The following is a 22,963-nucleotide window of genomic DNA, read 5'->3' on the forward strand; positions in this document are numbered from 1 at the left end:
TGGGAGGAGCAATACCTTTACTCAGACTGTAACCCGTATGTTGATGCCATTGTCTGGTATGGCAGATACATCTACGATCTGCTATTTATTTGGCGCGCCGATGTGTCTGCCATACCAGACTTTGTTAGCTTCTTGAACAACAATGAATGTAATCTTGCCTTCACTTTCTCCACCGATCGAGAACATATGGTGTTTCTGGATCTAAATTTAAACATCAAAGAGGGCCAATTGAGTACAAACACACACAGGAAGAAAGTATCAGGCAACACCATTTTGCATGCCTGAAGTCTGCACCCTAAACATACCATCAAATCCATACCCATAGGTGAGATGATAAGGGCAAAAAGGAACTGCAGTTCACAACATGACTATGACATAGAGAATAAAGAGATTAGAAAAAGATTATCACAAAGGGGTTACACACATAGGACACTAAATCGGGCCACTGAAATAGTTAGAAACAAATCAAGAGATAGCTTATTAGTGGAGAAATCACATTCTAAAAATAAACAGAACAAGAAAGTGTTTCTATCATTGCAATACAGCAACCAATTTGAGGAAATTAAACATCTCATTCTCAAACATCTGCCAATCCTGTATCAGGATGAAAAACTGGCAGAAATTCTAAAGAATGACTGCAATATAGTATCCAAAAGGGCACCCACAATTGGCAACATGATTTCACCCAGTTTTAGATCTATCAACAAAAACAAAACTACCTGGCTGTCACATAAGGGTTTCTTTATGGGGCACAAAGGTGCAAAACTTGCACAGTAGTGAAAACAAAAAACCAATTCATCTAACTCATTAGAATTTGATATTAAAAATTACATTAACTGCAACAGTGATTTTGTTGTGTACATTATAGAATGCACTATATGTAATTGTAAATATGTAGGGGCCACCACTCGCAAACTAAAAACACGCATTCTTGAACACCTAGGGGATATAGGGAAAAAAGAATTAGGTACCTTAGCCCCTAAAAAAACTATCTCAGGTGCCTCGAGGCATTTTAATGATGAGCATGGAGGAAATAGCAAAGGCTTTCTGGCATATGGCATTGAACATATCCGACATAACATCAGAGGAGGGGAACAGACTACTCTTCGATCGCGAGGCATTTTGGATATTACACCTGGACACGAGATTTCCAAGAGGCATGAACTACAAGCAGGAGTTCATGTTCCATTATTAAAGCCCATCCCATAGAGATACAGAGATACATATGGCACATGCCGCACGTATACCAACATTTATGTAGATATACACGTCATACACTACCTGTAAACTGATTCTCTACGCAGTGAATTTGTTAAATTTTTCAACTCCCCATGGAGAAATTTTATAACCACATGCTCTGTTAAACTGCGGATTTGACCTGTGCCATCCCGTTTTAGCTTTTTCACATTACCTTGCATGTCTTCTGTTCATACGCCGGGACGACACACATCATTCTTGCTATTTTCTTTGTCTTTACTCCCAAACACGAAAGGTAGTTGTCCGGTCTGTTTTTTGTAAACAAGCATTCTTAGAAAATATGCAAATCAACCGACCGGATAGCTGTATCTATCCTTTTCAATTGACTATAGTTTATTCTAAGTGTTTTTAACATTACTGAATTGTATAACTGTTTTTAATTTAAATAAACAATTAAATAGTTATGTTTTTTAAACACTGCCGCACACCTGGAAAGGACACTGATTACGCCGCACACACGCACGTCACAATGAGCAGGTGGGGTTTAACTCCCCAGTCTCACTGACGTACGTCCGGGACTGTATATTACCTGTCTTTTCCAGCTTTGCGGTAGCCATGAGTAAGAGTGCATAACGCACTCGAAACGCGTAGGCAAGAAACAATAGTCCATATCGTGGACGCAGTGCTTGAGCGTATGTAAGTGTACTCTTGTATATATTGGAGCCAATAAAAAGAGCCTAAAGATTTTCTTCACTACCCTGCGCTGGATCGGTGTACTTTTTTCGGATTCTTCCCTGTTATGCACGCTGGTCACGTGGAGATCCGAGTCGCAGAAGTGGGAGTTGGTGCCACGAGGATCCACTGGGTGAGCGTTTTTTGGCTTTCTTTCAACAATGCTTTTTTTTTCATCACTGAACCACTATGTTTGCAAGTTGGTGCCTTGCATAAGGAGAGACTTTCCTTCTATGTACTTCCCCGTTCCACATCCTCCATACTATTGGGACTTACGTGGTTGCAGCGACACCCACCTGTCCTCAGCTGGCAGACTGGGAAAGTTTTTTGCAGGGGTCCTGAATTCCAGTCTCGCTGTCTCATGGCTCTCCATGCCCTTTGGACTGTGAAATGCGCCTTCAGTATTTCAGGAATTCGTTAATGGTAACTTCAGAGACTTGCTATACACCTGTGTCGTAGTCTACTTACATCTTGGTGTTCTCTGCTGATCTAGAGTCTCATCAAGTCCACGTACTACAAGTTCTTGGGCGCCTAAGGGCCTAATTTTCTCTATGTCAAAATGGAGACGTACCAGTTCCATCAGAAGAGTCTTCTGTTTCTCAGATACATAATCTCTGATTAAGGCCTACAGATGGATCTAACCAAGTTGTCTGCAATACTTCAGTGGCCTCGCCCAGTAGGACTTCATGCCATACAGAGATTCCTGGGCTTTGCAAATTATTACCGGCAATTCATTCCTCACTTCTCTTACCTTGTATCTCCCATTGTGGCCTTAACTGGAAAAGGCGCTGAGGAAGCATTATCAAAACTGAAGTCTGCCTTTGCTTCTGCTCCTGTGCTGACAGGTCCAGATTTAGAGAAACCGTTCCAGCTTGAGGTTGACGCCTCCTCGGTAGGTGCTGGACCTGTGCTCAATCAGAAAGGGCCCAAAGGCAGAATGCTTACCTGCGGTTTCTTTTCCAAAACCTACTTTGCGGCTAGGAGATTTGGAACTCCTGGCTATTACACTTGCCTTGGAGGAGTGGCACTATCTTCTGGAAGGAGCTCATCACCCAGTCAGTGTATATTCTGATCACAACAATCTCCTGTACCTCCAGACTGCTCAGCGTCTCCATCCACGACAAGCCTGCTGGTCCCTTTTCTATTCACGTTTTAACTTTTTGATCCATTTTTGTCCAGCTGATTAGAACATCAAGGCAGATGCTCTCTCTTGTGCCTCTGATGTTATTGGGGAAGAACCGGCTCCTCGGCATATCATCCCTCCAGAAGAGCTGGTTGTGGCAGCTACCATCTGGCAAGACTTATGTCCGACTTGCCCTTTGGAAGAAGATTTTGCTCTCGTGTGCAGCGCTCTGTAGCCCTCATTTCCCGCTACTATTGGTGGCCAGATCTGGTCCAAGATGTACAGGATTTTGTGGGTTCCTGCACCTCCTGTGCTCGTAATAAGTCATCATGCCTCAAACCCGCTGGTCTCCTGATGCCGTTGTCGATACCCAGCTGTACGTGGACTCACGTGGCCATGGACTTTGTAACGGACCTTCCCTGTTCCTCTGAGAATAATGTCATCTGGGTGGTAACCGACCGGTTTCTCCAAAATGTCCCATTTTGTCCCGCTGCCAGGCCTGCCATCTGCTCCTCGCCTTGCCAGCCTGTTCTTCACTCACACCTTCTGGCTTCATGGTCTCCCCCTGCATATTGTATCTGACCATGGGCTCCAGTTTGTTTCCTGGTTCTGGCTTTCTCTGTGCAGAAAACTTCAGGTGAAATTTGACTTTTCTTCAGCGTATCACCCTCAGTCTAATGGACAAGTCGAGAGGGTTAATGAGATCCTAGGCTGTTATCTCTGCCATTTTGTCTCCGCCCACCAGGATGACTGGTCCACTCTGCTGCCATGAGCAGAGTTCTCCTACAACTCCTTGGACTCTGAGTCTACCAGTGCCACCCCTTTCTTTGTTGTATATGGGAGACATCCTTGTCCACCCCTACCTCTCTCCCTGTAGACCTTAAATCCATCAGGGAACAGGTTTGTCAGTCTCTGCTTCGGGCATCCGCCTGCACCAAAACTCAGGTTGATAAGAAACGTAGGTCTCCTCCCATCTTCTCTCCGGGAGATAAAGTGTGGCTGTCCTCCAGGTATGTTCGGTTGAAGATCCCAAGTTACAAACTGGGTCCACATTTCCTGGGACCGTTCAAGGTGTTACAGCGCATTAATCCAGTGGCGTATAAGCTCCGCCTTCCTCCCACCATGCGCACCCCGAATTCTTTCCTGAAACCTGTCACCCTAAATGGATTTTCCTGGCAAGTACCTCCTCCTGCTGAGGTGAAAGAGGTTCTAGATATGAAGACAGTCAGAGGGAAACAATTCTATCTTGTCGAGTGGAAGGGGTTCGGCCCAGAGGAGAGGTCTTGGGATCCTGAGAACATCCTGGATCATGCTGTTCTACACAGGTTCCTCCAGTCCAAGAAGTACTGTCACAGCCACAGGCGCCCCTGCGACCCACATCCCGTGTCGCAGGCGCACCTGTGTGCCTTACTTTGCCCCCGGAGCCTGCCTGCCAGCTAATTCACCTGTACCGGCTCCAGCGGTCTCCGTGATGTCTGCGCTACGGCACGCACGTTCCCGTCTCCTAGGTTAAAATTTAAAGGGCCAGCGATGATAATTGGTGCCTGGCCAGCTGCGTTCCCTGATAAATTCCAGCCCCTTCCTGTGTCCCCTGCCGGATCTTTGAGCCTATGCCATAGAGAAAGCTCCCCTGCGATATCCCTGAGTATTCCTGCATTCCTGGTTGTTACCGTGTTCCTACGTTCCTGTTCCTGTGCTCCTGTGTTCCTATGTTCCTGTTCCCATACTCCTGTGGCCTTTTAATCACTTTTTATTGAATATTTGATATTTTTGAAAATGGCAAAAAGTTGCATTATTTGATTATTTTCTGTTTGTTTCTGTTCCAGGGCTAAATGCTGGGAATAACCGTTATTATATCTTAAAAGATCGGAAATTTTGGGACGCGGCAATACCAATCATTTATATCAATTCTAGGGAAAGGGGTGATTTGAATTTTGAGGTTTCTTAATTACATTCTTTTACTTTTTTTTTAGCTTTTTTCAGACCTCCTAGGGTACTTTAACCATAGGTTGTCTGATTGATCCTACCATATACAGCCATACTACAGTAAGGCAGTATATGGGGATTTTAAACATTATTTGTTGCAATCTTTGTGTGACCCCAAGGCTGCCATAGCAACGGATTGTGGCTCCCCGATGACGTCACTGGGATCGATGAAATGAGCCATATGGCTGCAGGCTCTTTATTGCTGCCGGCAGCTTTGCCAGCGGCAATCGACGGGTTAACACCCTTGATTGGTGCTAGCACCGATAATAAGTGTTACTGGTACTGTAAGTGTTTGCTGCAATATGCAGCAAACAATTATGGCTACAGAGAGGGCTTAGCCCGTGAGCCTTTTTAAATCACCCAAAGTGGTTAAAATAACACTGAGAGCAGCATATCTTGAGCTGCTTGGAACTGCAGGAAGATTCCTGTCCGGTGAACTATGTGCTCTGTTTGGGGTGCCCACAGAGAGGGCTCTGAGTGACGTGGGTTCGCCACCACTGCTATAGCCTCTTCTACCAAATAAAATCTATATTGACAATCTTTTGCATATGGGGACTTAACATACATAAACATGATATGGCCATAGTTACAGTTTATCATTAATCTCATAGATTGTAAACTCTTGTGAGCAGGGCCCTCATTCCTATTGTTCCTTATGACTGCCTGTACTCTGTAATGTAATATTATATTTTTATATGTCCTTGTTAGGGATTTTTATGCAGGGCCCCAACAGCCCTCTTGACTTTTGTAAGGTGAGTCCTAATTAACCCTTTCATGATTGAACATAGAGACCAAGACATACACATCAATCTCTTAGTCAAGATCTTCTCTCCTTTAATAATCAAAATGCATAATATATATCAGACAGAAGAGTCATCAAAGGGGCGTGAATACTATACTGCAAAGCTATTGGTCATCAGCATATTCTGGGAAAAATGACTAGGCCTTGTTTACAGCCATGCTTATCTACACAATGGCTCCTAGAAGCTTCTTCATAACCAAAATAAATAACAAGAATACAGAGGCCCGAAGGACGCTAAGAAATGCCAAGGATATTGTGAAAAGGCAAACAGTTTAAATGAGAAAAATAGCTGAATTAAAACATTTAACTCTATAGCTTCTTAGAGGGAAGCATACCCCCCCCCAAGGTGGCCGCTGTATCTAAGATGGCGGACAGTAGTCAAGATGGCGTCCGAAACCAGTGTGACCTCCTCAACAATTCCCCCCTTTGAGCTTTGCTGGCCTGTAACTCCATCCCGAGCGACCTCCTCAAGCTCCAGGTACCCACAGGTAGGCTAAGCCCGTACCTGCTGGACTTGTTAACTCTTCACCAGATCCCCTGGGGGGCTGGTCACTCAGGGGTTACAGGCCTGCACACTCAAATCACATCACTGAGTCCCCATAGTCCATAGGTTTGTACACAGGCAGCATCATCCTCCGCTCCGGGCACTTCTCCTGTCGTGGTTCTTACCACCTGGACGGACATCTGGGACATGGTGGACTTGATGAGGGGGACCACACAGCATGCCATAAGTGACAAGAGCAAAATCACAATCCCCAATATCACCCCCACTTAAAGGAAACCCTTCCAATCCCCCAACCACAAAGTGAAGGGCAAAGTGTCCACCCCAGAGTTTCTCTTGAGTTCCCTGGACAGTCCTTCAATCTCTTCAAGTGCATGGGTAATGGATCCATAGGGGGCGATGTCATCTGGGATGTATATGCGACAAGCCACTCCCACCATCTTACAGACTCCTCCCTTCTCAGCAAGGGTCATGTCCAAAGCCATGCGGTTCTGGGAAGCATCTCCGATATAATTCACAAATCTCTGTTGATTACAATAAAAAAAACAGTTACCCAACCAACATCTTTGCTCATAGCTCTCTGGGGAATAATGGACTCTAGACCTGCCCATATCTGATTGTGGGCCTTGTACTCATCTGGAACCCCCCCTTGGTGCTCCCACTGTGTCTATATAAACGTTGTCATCTAGGTGCTTCTCTCTCAGACCTCCAGAATCCTTTGGGATTCTCTACCTTTTCTTATGTGTCTGATCAATCTTATCCCTGGGGATCACGAGGAAGGAATGCACAAGTTTTATCACCGTACACTCACCTTCCCAGCCTCTAGGCCTGACCTGACTCTCCTATCCCCACAAATCCTGTACACATCAGACACTGCTAATACAGGGTTACCTGTGCTTTCAATGTTAAAGAAGGTCATTGTCTTATTGCACTAACCGTAGGTAAAGTCTCCTACCCTGGGGGCATCCTGGTCAGCCCTATAGATACAGTGATAGTCATGGTTGGGGTGTCCCTGAGCATACAGTCAGTCAGACGAGACCAGCTAGCAAGAAGAATAAGTAAGCTTGCAATAGAAAGCGTGGAAGCGTGCTGACTTCCCTCTAGCTTCACGTGGCACTGGTCAACAGGACTTGGAAAGGACCATTGTAGTGAGGCTCCAGACTCTACGTGGTGGTAAAGAGACACCAAAGAGAGTCTCCAGGCTTCAGGTTATGCGTCCTGAGGTCTCTGTCTGGATCTGAAAAAGGAATCAGAAACACTTTTGCAGAGCTTTTCCAAGGCCTGGCTCAACTGTGTGGCATGTTCCACCTGGTTTCCTGCCATCAGCTATAGGGTCTATGGGAAGTAGAGGCCTAGTCTGGGTGCACAGCCAAAAAGTACTTCAAAGGGGGACAATCCCATCTTTCTGTTGGGGGTGGTCCCAACTGAATAGTGGGCAGCAGGAAAGCACTCGCGCCATGGTTTCCCTGTTTCTTCCATGGCCTTCTGGATCTCTAACTTAAGAGTGCTGTTTAAAGTATCTCAAACGCACCACCAACTTGGGAAGGGCAAGGGGTGTGCAGGGCCTGTTCTACACCCAGGAGGGACAAGGTTTCAGGTCTTTACCTGTCCAGTGAAGTGGGTTCTGCGACCGGACTCTTTGGTCTCTGGAAGTCCAAACCTGCAGAAAAATCTCACTCACCAACTTCTTTGCCTCAGCTCTGGCAGTAGCCTTGGTCATGGGAGAAGCTTCTGGCCACCCTGGAAAGAGATCAATGCACACAAGCACGTACTCCTACGTAGCACTTTTTGGTAGCTGGATAAAATCCATCTGCAGTCTCTGGAAGGGATACAGCAGCTTGGGTGTCACCTTTCGTGGGGTCTTTACCACCTTACCCGGGTTGTGGCGGGCACAGACTATACAGGCTTTCACTAGTCTAGTGACAGGGGTAGTAATGCCCGGGGAAACCACTTGCGGTTTATGAGCACTAGCATGGCCATTTTGGATGTGTATGTGTCTGTAGGCTACTTGACTTACTGTCGGGTGCAGGGCTCCGGGCAGGCACACCCTCTCTCCCAGCATCCAGGTCCCATCGGCATCTGGGCTCCAGCTTTCCTCCACTCTTCCTTCACTTCTGATGACACTCGGGCCACCCGGGACTGGAACACCAGTGGATCAAACTTTTAGCTCAGAACTCACCGCTGAGACTTCAGGACAGTCTCCGGGCTCCATCTGTGCAGCTGCCTTCGCCATCCCGTCAGCCACATACTGGCCCTTGGGTTGTGGAGTTACCAAATTGTGTGTGGTTTAACTTTTATTATCCCCACCTCTTGTGGAAGTAAGAGAGCATCCGTGAGCTCTTTAACCAGCGTGCCATGCTTAAAGGGGGTCCCTGCAGAGGTGAGGAAATCTCTAGCCTTCCATAAGGGTTCATAGTCGTGTTAAGACCCCAGAACTATACCTTGAGTATAGATGTTCGCCCTTTTACCTTCCACCAGCTGTAGCGCTTCCCTGAGTGCCATCACTTCACCTCCTGCGCTGACCTGTGTAGAGGGAATGGTTCTGCTTGTACTACCTCATGTGCGCCACTGACCACTGTATATCCAGCATAGAACCGTCTGTCTTCTCCTGGAGACCTGGAGCCATCTATGAGAAAAAACTCAACATCTGGGTTACTCACCCTTCTCTCCCCCCCTCTGAATCCTGGAAGACTGGTGACAGAACAGCAGGATTCAGAGCTGTGCACCTTATCAGTGTGTCCTGGGGCATCAGGAGTGCACACTGGAGTCTGAGCTATCCGGCCTTTGCTCAAATGTTTGGGCTATACTTGGGTGAGGACACTGTGCAAGTCATGTGGGGTTTGCACAGTAACTGAGTGATCTAGGGTCTAGGATCAGCTCACTGGCCTTGCTGAGCAGGTTGCTGGCTGCAGCTACTAACACATGAGGGGCTCCCCTCACGACTGAGTCTAACCGGGCCTAATAGTGGGCCACTGGGGAGGCCACCGCGTTCCTGGGCTAGGACACCTGTCTCCTAGATACTCCGTGCAAAATAAAATAAAAGGTCTGGCTCAGTGGCATGTGCCTAGGGCCGGGGCAGACTTGCCAGCTTAGACCTTATCCCAGGCCTGCAGGAGCTGGCCAGTCCTAGAAACATATGAAGAGGCTTAGGGCCTCAGGGCAGGGGCATATTCTGAACTGCCAGCTTTCTTTCCTCTGTCAGGTATCTGCCTGTGGCTGAGAAGCAGTGGCCTAGGAAGACCACCTTCTCCTGGCAGTACCGGAGTTTGTCTCAGGAAACTTTGCAACCCTTCTGGAACAGAAAACACATAAGGTCAATAAATGCATCCTGGCAAACAACAGTAGGTCCTCCGCATACTGAAAAGGAGAACATCCAGTAAGGGGCCAGTCTGCCAGTCTACTCCCTGTAGGGCCGTGGGGTATTGGCTGGGTGAGTTTTACCCCCCCTTGTGGGAATCTACATCAGGTATACTGGAATACTGAACTGGTAAAGGCAAATAGGTACTGGCAATCCTCATGTAGGGGCACAGAGAGGAAAACATTTGCCAAATCAATAACAGTGAATAATATGTCACTCTCAGGGACTGCTGCCAGTTTGGGCTAGGGACCACTGGGCTTCAGTACACTCATTGGCAGCTTGGAGGTCATGGACCATGCTACATGTATCCGGCTGTTCTTTCTGAGTCTTTTCTTGACCGGGAATGGGCTAAAATCATCATCGGACTAGCAGGGGAGAGTTCTACAATGCAAGGCGATAACTCTGTTTGGGGGGGCCGTTCAGGAGGGGGACTGTTCTCGCTAACATCCTTGTCCATAACCACCCCCCTTGTCTTGCCCTGTTGGGGCCGTCTCCGCCACTCACTACAGTAATATCTCCTCCCCGCAACGCCCACTTGGGTTGGTCGGTTGAGACTTCCGGAGATGTTGTCAATCTCACTTTGGCATGGTCTGTGAAACATCCTCTATTCCCTCTGTACGTCAATGTGTCAGAGTCCTCCACCACATCTCCAGCCCAGTGTTTTATGCTACCTATAAAGTTCTGGCCAGACTCCAACGTCTCAATAAAATCCAGGTACACTTAAGATGGTTTTTAATCAAAAAGGAACAAAAGTCAGTCATAGGCTCTGTAATACAGTTGGGGGGCTCATTCTTGCTTAGTCTGTTCATGGGGTACACAGGAGCACATCACATCATACTGTATTCTTGTTCCACAATCAAATAAATTCCTTCAAGTCTTTTTTAGATTGTCAGGGAGAAGTCTAAACGCAGCGATCTACCCCTCCCAAATGTAAATGTTCTCACTAGCCTGTAAACCACGAGATAACAGAACACAGATTCCAAGCAACTCAATATGGAGAAATTCAGTTTTCTGTGAACATCAAGGTCACTATCGTCTCTCTCGTAGATAAGAAAGACACAGCACATGTCAGTTCTTCACAAAACAAAACGCAGCTCCAACAGCCCCCACCCTTTTGTTAACCCCGTAAATGCCAGAAAGCAGGTACCGGAGACATTGTAACACTTTTTCATAGTAATTTTTCTCTAATTGTCGGGATCAATACATTTGAATAATACTCAAACAACCTCCATCCCTCACTCCAAGACCCCTAGCAGACGCCCCAAGCATGGTCAGCTGTTATCCTACAAAGCCCCACAACATGGCCGCCACTGAGAAATAAACTGTCTTAAGATGGCCGCCACTGAAGAATGGTAGGGCGTGTCATCTTCTCTAACCACCAGATACAGGGGTGGAGTCTGGATTACAGGGGCCCTTATTTCACTCCAAGGAAAATATAATAATATCTCTTTTTCTCAAATTCTTTCCACATCAAAAACTTTGAAATGTCCCTTATCGCCTGTCTCTTTCTTCATTGGGCACTCTGAAGGATTCCTGTCACTCTGTCCTGGTCCGTCCGTCAAAGTCAGAGGCTATAAGTGTCTGTTTGCAAAGTTTTCTCACTTGTACAATCATCAGATCATCTGGCACATCCCAAAACCTTCAAACCTTCAATATGACCTTTCATTTCAACACAAAACTACCAGCCCTTATGTCCGATCATGTCAACTTGCACTTTTCCATCAGTCCTACTTAACTCAACAACCTTTTGTCTCTGTGCATCTTTGCCCTTCATGTGGGACACAATCTGAGTAGCTTTTCTAGGTCCGCACCCTTGGCTTACTTTACTTTGCTTACTTCCCATCACAAATGTCTACAACTGCAACACTGCCAAACCTGTCCCCCACAGATACAACGAATCCGACACCTTGTGTGACCGACCCCAAAGAAACTAGATACCAGACTTTCACAGAGGACTCTTTACCAAGTCTCCCTTATTGACTCTTAACCAAATCAACTCTCTTTACTGAACTACTCTCTCCTTGACTCTTTACCAAGTCAACTCTCTTACTGACTCTTTACCAAGTCACTACTAGTTCTTACAGTCATCCACAAAGTCGTTCAGACTCCAAAATGAAGCTAAACGCACACTTGATCAGGGCGGGTCTCCACTGCACGTGCACAAATTGAGCTCTCTACCTCTATGGGCAACCCTATTGACACTAGTCAAACAGTACTATAGACACTATGATAATCTGACAATCACAACAAAGTATCTCCTACTTTAGCAGTGCGGACCTCTAAGGGCTACTCCCTCCCGTCCCACAGTTTCAGCTAACACCACAGACTGTCTGACCATCCGTCTCTGTCCAGTCTCTGTCCATCACCTTACAAAGTGGTTCTTTGCCAAAAACTCTGAGCTTAGGTTACAGTGAACAACAGTGGCAAATACATAACACAGAGACAGTCTTACCCGGTCCGTCCAACCAGTGAACCAGAAGTGACATATCAAGGTAGACAATAAAAATTAATATCTTACCCTGAGAGCTCTCTGGTCAGTTCTGTTCACCAAGCCGGCGGGGACACTTCACGGAGGCTGTCTCGGTGTTGTTGTTGTTTACTTCTAAGCCCACCCAGGAAAGGACGCCAAATATTGTTAGGGATTTTTATGCAGGGCCCCAACAGCCCTCTTGACTTTTGTAAGGTGAGTCCTAATTAACCCTTTCATGATTGAACATAGAGACCAAGACATACACATCAATCTCTTAGTCAAGATCTTCTCTCCTTTAATAATCAAAATGCATAATATATATCAGACAGAAGAGTCATCAAAGGGGCATGAATACTATACTGCAAAGCTATTGGTCATCAGCATATTCTGGGAAAAATGACTAGGCCTTGTTTACAGCCATGCTTATCTACACAATGGCTCCTAGAAGCTTCTTCATAACCAAAATAAATAACAAGAATACAGAGGCCCGAAGGACGCTAAGAAATGCCAAGGATATTGTGAAAAGGCAAACAGTTTAAATGAGAAAAATAGCTGAATTAAAACATTTAACTCTATAGCTTCTTAGAGGGAAGCATACCCCCCCCCCAAGGTGGCCGCTGTATCTAAGATGGCGGACAGTAGTCAAGATGGCGTCCGAAACCAGTGCGACCTCCTCAACAGTCCTCTATGATTTGTAAAGCACTGCAAAATTTGTTGGCACTATATAAATAAGGATTATTATTTATAAATATGATTATTAATCACAACTTTCAGAGAATACTCTTATTAGACACCACAATAATCCAATTCATCATCTGCTGTTATCCATGATCTTCACACATACCTGTTACCATTTACTTGAATACACTCATTTGTATCAACTGGCCAACATTAATATGCTTTTGCATATTTTACTATACTGTCTAGTCAAATCTATTTTGTCTAGGCAGCGGGTGCAACTGTACACTGTTGGGCAGATTTACTTACCCGGTCCATTTACGATCCAGCGGCGCTTTCTGTGTGGAGGATTCGGGTCTTCCGGCGATGCACCAAGCGGCGGTTTTTCCGAATCCGTCGGGTTTTCGTAGGCCATGCCCCCCGATTTCCTTTGCATGCACGCCGGCGCTAATGCGCCACAGTCCGATCGTGTGCGCCAAAAACCCGGGGCAATTCAGGGAAAATCAGCTCAAAACGGAGAAATTAGTGTAATTCGCCAGAAAAACGTGAATCGGGCCCTTAGTAAATGACCCCCTGTATTTGTATTTTTATTCAAGGGTTGATATATGACATATTGGGGCAGATTTACTTACCCGGTCCATTCGCAATCCAGCGGCGCGTTCTCTGCGGTGGATTCGGGTCCGGCCGGGATTCACTAAGGTAGTTCCTCTGGTGTCCACCAGGTGGCGCTGCTGCGCTGAAGTCCGCTGAAATGCACTCAAGTACACCGCCCTATTCCTGGTGAAGGTAAGTGCAAGCTCCGTGACACTTTTTGTTTTTTAAATGCGGCGGTTTTTCCGAATCCGTTGGGTTTTTGTTAGGCCACGCCCCCCAATTTCCATTGCGTGCATGCCAGTGCCGATGCGCCAAAATCCAATTGCGTGCGCCAAAATCCCGGGGCAATACAGGGAAAATCGGCGCAAATCGGAAATATTCAGGTTACACGTCGGGAAAACGCGAATCGGGCCCTTAGTAAATGACCCCCATTGGGTGGAATTTAACAATGTGCCTCAGGTTCCGGCAGTCTCTAGCTGGAAAACACTAGTCTTTTGCTGTGCCGAATTTATCAGTGATGATGAATTCTGGTGCAGCATAAGACTGTCAGTTCCTACTTTAATTTTGGGTGCACGGACGATTTTCTACAAGCCGCGCCCCTTTATTGTAAGGCTACGCCCATATCACACCCCTTATTCGGACAAGTCGGAAAACTGCCAATAAATGGTCTAAAAGCCTTGATAACTGTGGTGCAAGGCACAAAATCACCAGAATTGTGGTGCAAGTGTGTTAAAGGGGTTATCCGGATTTAAAAATTTTTTTATGGCCGGGCTGGGGAGGGATAGTTAAACATAATAAACATGGACTTACCTCCCCGGCGCCGCCGATGTCCCGCGCCGCGGTCACTTCGATCCGTGCCCCTGTAAACAAAGAGGGGCACGGAAGCCGCGCACAGGGAGCTTCCGGTCCGCGTTGTGGACGGCTCCTCCTATCCGTCCCTATCTCTCAGCGTTGTAAGCGCTGGGAGATGGTGCGCATGCGAGCTTCCGTCCGGCCGGAAGCTCCCTGTGCGCCCTTGTGCTGCAACCGGCGCACAGAGAAGACCAGCCATGGAGCGGAACATCGGCAGCACCGTACAAGGTAAGTACATGTTTATTATGTTTAAATAGCCCTCCCCAGCCCGGCCATAAAAAAAATTTTAAACCCGGATAACCCCTTTAATAAGTTCTCCCCATTGGCTGCAGTAGATAAGGAGAACTGTGACTGGAATGTACACAATTTTGTTCATCCATGTGTCCTAGCAAAAAATTGCCTGCAGTATATTGTAGAATAAATGTAGCTTTATTCACCATTATTGTCATAACCACAAGTGGGCAGGTTAAAAGCTCTAGAACAGTGATGGCAAACCTTTTAGAGACTGAGTGCCCAAACTACAACAAAGACCTGCTTATTTATCGCAAAGTGCCAACACAGAAATGTAATTTGTGATTTATACTCCCTTCTCTGTCACAGTTTTCATTGATACCAACCCCCTGAGGACACCAATAAGGCAGAAAATAGTCCCAGGTAGAGCTGTCACTTTAAAATAGCTCTGTGCACAGCAAGTCCTGGGCTGTCTGGGGCTGCAGGAAGATGCCTGGAGTAATCTCTGGTGATGGCCTGAGTGCCCACAGAAAGGGCTCCGAGTGCCACCTCTGGCACCAGTGCCATAGGTTAGCCATCACTGCTCTAGAAGATCATCACATGGCTTTACAGAAATGTGCATTGCTGAGGACATCTGATGATCTACTTGGTCAAAATTACTTCACAAAAGCGCTAACAATTCAGGTTAAACAGGGAATCTCAAGGGGTATCCACAAACATTCTGTTGTTTGTGGTAGGAATTAAAGAGCATCCTCATCATCCCTCACACAAATTAACATCATGTTTTATTCATGTAATTTACATATGGGCATTACATGTTGGCAGTAGTGAAAAATGCAACGTATTAAAACTTTTCTTCTTGGAAAATGTTTTCATTGATTTCTTTCATATGCTCTGCCATTATAGCAATTTACCAAAGAGAAATACCCTATGATTTTTAAATAATTAATTTGGATTTTATTGCATTAAAGGGAACTTGTCATCAGCAATAGGCCTCATAAACCAGTACCAGTATATTGTCAAACAGCGTAATATCTTCTAGTTTTTGTTTCTTTCATGGCCCTGTGTGGTGGCATCATCCTAAAAATCAACTTTGAAGTGAGGTGTAAATTGGTTGTGTAAAGCGAAAAAGGCAGAGATATAAACACTGAAGTAAAGGTGAGAAGCTCTCAATGCCTCCTCTTCTGTGATTGACATCGGACATCAGGAGATCTGGTTAGTGATGTTTCTGGATGCAGGATCATCAATCACAGTGATGGGGGCTTTCTGAGGAAGAGAAAGCACAACTCTAGTGTTAAAGGGAACCTGTCAGCAGAAATTTATGCCTGCTAAAACGTCTAGGTTCATATATAAGGCGCACCCCATTATAAGGCACACCTGATTACAAGGATGAATGACCCGCAGGTGGCAGACCTGTGGACAGTTCAAGGCAGCTGTTGTCTGTAAGTACCGTTCATATAAAAGGCTCACTGGACTATAATGCGCACCTTTTATTTCTGAGAAAATCTAAGGATTTTTTGTGTGCCTTAGAGTCCGAAAAATACGGTACCTAACAAACCACTACCAGTATGTTGCTAAGCAGCTAACACCATCCAGATCATGTTTCTTTCATGTTCCTGTGTGGGGACATCATTGAGAAAATCTACTTTTAAGTGAGATGTAAATCGTTGTATAAAGTGAAGGAGGCAGAGATTTTAACACTGAGGTTAAGTTCTCTCTTCCTCTGAAAGCCCCCTTCACAGTAATTGATGGTCCTGCATCTGGAGACATCGCTAACCAGATCTCCTGGAGTCCTATGCATGATATTAATCACAGAGTAGATGACATTCAGAGCTCCCCACCTTAACTTCAGTGTTAAACTCTCCTCCTCGACTTTATACAACCATTGTACATCTCACTTTAAAGTTGATTTTCTGGATGAGGCCCTAACGCTGGATCATGAAAGTAACACGATCTGGAAGGTGTTCAGCTGCTTGGCAACATAATAGTAGTGGTTTACTAGGTCAATTTCTGCTGACAGGTTCCCTTGAAAATAAGAATTTGATACAATACAAAAAATAGAACTTAATATTTGGTAAAGAAACATTTGTTTGCAATCTCAAAAGTGTGCTGTAGTTCTTGATCATGATTGCTGTACCCATATGGAAGGAAAGCACACACTCATTTGTAAGGGGAGACATTTTTAATGGTCTGGATGATTTAATAGTCCTCCTTTTCCGAAACTTTGAGGGAACTTTGAGTTTTCTGGTTGTCCTGTGGTGCTTATGGAAATATAAGCTCTGCTCCTAGAGAGACATTGTTGGACATTAGTACAGATCATTTAGGCCTATACAGGTAATGTATATACAGTTTATGTAAAACACAGATCTTTCTTTTCTTGCACCAATTCCGTTGGATGCCTGAACTATGTGCAAATATTTACAGTCAAAGGAAATGGAATATATGTAATTCTATAAAAAGCCTCAGAGGAGGGAAAAGTGACCTGAGGCTTCACAATGATGGTGATAAGAAAAGACACTGACAGAATTAACACTTTCATGTCTATATCCATTGTATTATAATCCCAATTATTTAGTATTGTGGTATTACATTTTTAATCCTATTCAAACCTTTTCCACAACCTTCATAGCCAGGGAGAGTTTGGCGTGCATTAGACGACATAAACTGGAATCCCGTGATTCTGCTCTGCTGTCGTGGTACAGTCGTAAATTCAAGAAAAAGAATACTGGATGTCCACAATCATACATCACAGGAGTAGGACTACTATTAGCCAAGGGGTGATACAGGTCAGGGGTGCCATCAACTAATGCATAATTCAGACCCATTAGCTATAAGCAAGAAGGACTAGGGTGCAAATGTCTAAGAATATTGGCACCCTAGGCATAACTGGATGACATAACTACAGATCCATGTGGGCATTAGACATCAGGCATGCTGCAGTAGGCATGTGTCCAGGGGTGCTGATCCAGGCATGAGTAGGTGCCATGGAGGCAGTGGTGCTGTGTGAGCCATGGATGCTGCCAGCAGTGCCAGCGTTAAAGATCTGCCTGGTGGGGAGAGGAGTGACGAGGGAGGTGACACTGGTGGAGATTTGGATGCATGAGGAATGCAGCAGTGATGGCTCAGCCCTTGCACTGAGCGCAGTCACTGCCATGGAGCTCATGTAGACGAGCAGCATCAGGGCCACCATGAGCAGCGCGATGCTCAGCGCCTCCTCCTCCTCCAGTGGGTCCTGCAGGGATGCGATGTGCGTCACGACGCGTCAGCCCCAGCATCTGCCCCCTTCCATAGAGCACACACTGCCCCTCTCATGTAGTGGGGACACCGAGGAGAGCACACGGAGCGCCTGCCTGGGGTGTATGGACACCATGCCCACCCACCGCCACCTCCTGCCGCGCAACTTCAGCTGCACTGCCGTGCTGTTCGGGGAAAGCCCGGAGAGCCCAGAGGATGAAGACGGCAACCATGGGGAAGAGGAGACGGTGGATAAGAGCAAAGAGCCCAGCAAAGCGGTGACCCGGGGAAGAGAGATCAGTGTGGTGCCACAGAGCCCAACTGCCCGCAGGAGAGCCAAGTCCCTACCCACACCTGCGGAGAGGAGGCACCTGGAGGTGGCGGCTCCCAGAAAGAAGGAGGTACGTTTTGCAGATTCTCTGGGGTTGGAGTTGACCTCAGTGCGACACTATAACGATGCAGATGCGCCTAGAGTTCCTTACCATGTGCTTGCAGGGCTGCGCTGTAGGGAGGCCTGCCCCGCGGGGGCGGAGCTTAGCACGCTGTTGCTCCGCCCAACCCCTGGTTCACTGCAATTGGAGCCTTTATTCACAGACCCAGGCAGTATGTCAGACTTCTTGGACTTGGTGAGACAGCGCAAAGTGTGCTTGGAGACTGTACACACTGACCCATTCAGTGTCAGTGGAGATCTCAGAGTTCTTAATCTGTGCTATGAGAAGGAGGTGATGGTCAGATACACAGTGGATTCTTGGAAAACTTCATCTGAAGTGCTGGCCTCTTACCAGCGAGGATATAGTGACAGGTATTCGGATCGATTTACTTTCAAGCTGCTTTGCCCAACCCTGTTGAATAAGGAAGGGATGTTGGAGTTTGCTATTCGGTACAAGGTATGCGGGACAGAATACTGGGATAACAATGATGGACAGAACTACAAGGTCAAGAGTCACAGAGCTACTGTATCTCCACCAAAGGAGTATGAAAGTGCATGGATTCACTTCATTTAGGACTTTGCTCGGCTAGGGAAGGCACAGGTGCTAGCCTTCAGATCACCATGCTACGTTAGAAGAGCCAAGATGAGGGACACTCCTTTGAAGGTCACTGAGGCATGAAGATTGGGAGGTTCCAAGGAAGTTATAAGTTATCTTTTGGGGTTTATATTAGTTCAGTTGTGTACTCATAATTTTCTTTGATATCAGGTCAATAAGCCACCACTGGGACTGGACCTTTAATAAAACACCACTGGGCTAATGTAGAAGATAACAATAATTTGGCTCATACAAGGGTAATGTCACAATATGTCTAAAGTGCACATTCAGAAATGCAAAAGGGTCAAGTAATTGATGTGTTAAGGAATATGCCACTTTGCCTTTCAAGAAGGGAATACTGAGAACTGGATCTAATACTTTTATTATCACCAACCATAACTGAGAAGATGATGATGGCCAATAATTCCAATAATGGAATTTTCAACTTCAAGACATTCAATATGAACAACCTTAATTCACATGGAAGAAAATTATCTAGGAGTCTTCCTTGTTTTCTTCAGATCCTCAGAGATTAATCCATCACCTTGTGCGTACCAGGAACCTGTTATATGGCACCTTTGACTCTCATACAGTAGAAGCAAATATTTATTGATGCTGAATCGGGAAGTAAGGTTTCTCCTTACGGAGTGTGGAGAGTTATAGCCATTAATGCACCACTTGGGGATTCTGGTATATATGCAAATATGTTTTCCAGGATGGGGTAAGTTACCTTGTAAGGCAGCCCCTTTTACATCAAGCATGACTTTCAGGAAGCCTACACTGTACTGCAGAGATGCAACCACATTGAAAAAGTGCGGTTTACAATTGTGAATCTGTTCTCTCTGGAATAGATATATTTGTTTGACTTTAATCCCACATCATGTCATAGAGCCCTAGTAACTTACTGACACCCTTTTTTTAGCTAAAAATTGTTCCACTCATATTCACACATATTCAACTTTATAATTTTACCTGGTATCCAAGGATGTCTTTAGCGAATCGAGATGGGTGTGGCCTCCTTGGACTGAATCCAGCGGCTCCTCCCCATGCTCTCTTTGCATACAGCATACCAGGGTGACATCATTACAGGTCCTTTTGCCTGTAAACATATATCTCATGAGATCACAGCATATCATATCACATTATATCACAGCAGCCTGCATGGAGAGGAGTAAAAGTCCATGCAGGCATGTTGTGATTTTTAAGTGGTCAGATATGTGCATAGTGTACAGTTTGCTAATGTTAAGAGGCTAAAGGACCTGTGATGATGTCACCCTGGTCACCTGACATTAGGCCCCACCCCTAGATTCGCTCTATAGATCCCTAGATACCAGTCAAGTTTATAACTCTGAGTTTATGGGGATCTTAGGGAAACAATTTTTAGCTAAAAGAAAGATATCACATAGTTTCTAGGTTCTATTGGAACCTGCCACTAGCTGTATTTGTGACAAATGTGGTGACAGGTTTCCTTTAAAGGGGCTGCCTTACAAGTTAGCTAAATCCCATCCTGGAAATCTTATTTGTCTTATGAGGCACATTCTTGTTTCATAAGTGTTTGTCCCACTGTGTGTTGCTAGTAATAATAATTATCAAGATCATGTAGCATCATGGTGCAAATTTACCTTTTTTTGTTGATGCTTTTTTTTAATCTATCCGTGTGCCCTGTCTTTTAAATATTACCTATTTATATGAGTAACATGTTTATTTTTTATGTGCTTAGATGTCCTTAAGAGAGGCAGACCAGGCATTTTACATGTGACAGCAGACACGGACGTTTATGTACAAGTTCCAAGCTGTTCAGTTGTGATATGGCACCCTGTATGTGCCTCTGTATGCCTATGATTTCTTCTGTGGGTATGCAGATATGAAAACTCTTGCCATGTCCCTTCATATCCTGTACTACTGAGATATTCTTCCAGGAGATATTATTCTCTACTTTAAAGCTTTGCTTCTAGTGGATAATACCTCTAATAAACTTAACATTGCCATGTGTAAGCATCATATTGTGGCACGCACAATGCCTATATCCATATTCTACATTAGTTTAGATTAAGTGTTTTCATTTAGTACAGCCTTAGCTATAGCTCATCTTCTGTGTGAGTCAATGTATGCCCACACCCAACTACCTTCTGGAAGAAGAAATAGAGAAAACCCATCAGCACTAGCAGGTCTTCTTTTAAAATCTCGCTTTATTCTTCATATAACAAGGATAAAATCTCAGTCACAGACTCACGCGTTTTGACATGACTCTGATTAAGAGCTTCAGTCTGTGACTGAGATTTTATCCTTGTTATATAAAAGCCAATGTATGAGATTTAAAGAAACGACCTACTAGTGCTGGAGGATTTTCTCTATTCCTTCTGGTTGAACTGCGCTTCTCCGGTGAGCCTCCATGTCACGCATTTCTTGATTGCTGGGAAGTTGTAGCCAGTGTGGACTTTTGTTTTTCTCAACTAATTTCTGAACTCTACTCCATTTCCTTGTTAATAGAAATGTCTCGACCCAAACTTCCCATTCGGGTTCAGGATTCGGATGCGTCCTGCATGACCCAGACATATTGCTGGATACTGCATATTAACGCCCCTAGCAACTAGCCATGGCTGTGATTGGCCAGGGGTGTCCCATTGGCCAATCACAGCCATGACTGGTAGCTAAGGGTGTTAATATGCCGCATTGCCTGTTTGGCAGCCAACTAGACAACCCGTGTCGTGGAACAGGAAGTTTGGGTCTGATCATCTCAACTTGTTACCCAAACCACTCTGCCAGACCTGGCATAACATAACATACCATACTGTATATGTGCTTATGTCCAGTGAATCACAGTGCGTTTCATTGCGGTTTAGGATTCCTCCGACATATTAAGCTCTGTCTACATCGGCAGTGAGTGTATGGTGCCTATTACTTGACTTCTCTATTTATTTGTGATTGTAAGCTCGGAGCATGCCTAGTCCACCTTGTCTGTAGTCGCAATGAGTGCAGAGCTGTGTTAAACAGGTCACAGCTGAATAATTTATGGACACTGAACCGTGCATTGCCATATGTAGGCTCACTAGCTTTTCTCTCTACACTTCCCCAAACCAAAGGTCTATAATTAGACTCAGAGGTCGGAGAAGGTGGATTGCAGACAGACGTATCTTATCACTTTTCACTATGGCATTGTTATACCACAGGCCCAGGAAGTGTCTTGCACAATTTACAATGTTTACTATACTTAGTAGCTAATGCCTTCTGCACACAACCTAAAATGTGGTGTATTACCGTTACCTGATTTTTGTTATCCATATGTTTAATATAAAGTATTTAATATTATTTAATTTATGAAAAGTGTCAATTTTAGTAGTGTTAATGTATTTCCATATATGACAAATTTATATACAATTTTTGAAAATAACAAGCAATCACATCAAAGCTTTCTAAAGTCAAAGCTATGCTGCGATTGGCTACTGTGATCAACAAAAGCACTTTCATTTAGGCGGTGTTGCAATAGTGTTGCAATAAAATGCATAGTACATTTTCAGCATGGGAAGTCAACATGCGTGTTTGTTACATAATTTACATAATTGGGGCATTATTTTGTGATTTTTCTGCTCTACAGTTTAACATTGACACTTGTCATACATTCTTCATGGCTTTTATTATTAACGGTATTATAGAATTATTGAAAAACATGTAAAGACCCCTAAACATCTCATTATTTTACAGTAGGTACAATAGGTTTTCATTGGACTACCATTGTTAAGACTAAGATGTAATGTCACCTATGATATGTTATAGTATCAAATTAAAACTTATTCTAGTTTTCCAAAGCAATGAGAAACTCACTGGTGGAGATTGACTGAGCAAAATGTGAGTCCAAATTGCTAAAATCTTAAGGTCTAAAAGTGCCGTGTATCAGATTTACTAGGTGATTTTATACCTTTCTGAAATTTGTGCATGCCCTAAGGTGGAACACATTTCATTTCAGTGCAGAAATTTCAGTGCAGAAATTTGTGTCGCATGAAGAATAGTGCACGGAGCGGACCCTTCTCAAGTACCTGTGCAAACAGTTTGCATTAGAAAGAATGTGCGAAGTCCGACAAAAAACTGGCGCACGGAGCTTAGTAAATGTTCCGCGTTATGCACCAAAAATGTGCAAATAGGTAACAGAAGGTAAAAAGTTAGATAAGACAGTTTACGCAG

At 44.9% G+C, this 22,963-nt stretch overlaps 1 protein-coding gene across 1 annotated transcript; it reads left to right on the top strand.

Moving 5' to 3' along the window:
• The first annotated feature begins 17,606 nt into the window (after nucleotides 1–17,606).
• Nucleotides 17,607–20,997, top strand: LOC140070725 (protein phosphatase 1 regulatory subunit 3E-like). Its single transcript, XM_072117564.1, has one exon. It carries the CDS (start codon nucleotides 17,714–17,716, stop codon nucleotides 18,761–18,763), a length of 1,050 nt encoding a protein of 349 aa, XP_071973665.1. The 5' UTR covers nucleotides 17,607–17,713; the 3' UTR covers nucleotides 18,764–20,997.
• The last annotated feature ends 1,966 nt before the right edge of the window (nucleotides 20,998–22,963 follow it).

Source organism: Engystomops pustulosus, chromosome 7 (assembly GCF_040894005.1).
Source record: "Engystomops pustulosus chromosome 7, aEngPut4.maternal, whole genome shotgun sequence".
NCBI lineage: Eukaryota > Metazoa > Chordata > Amphibia > Anura > Leptodactylidae > Engystomops > Engystomops pustulosus.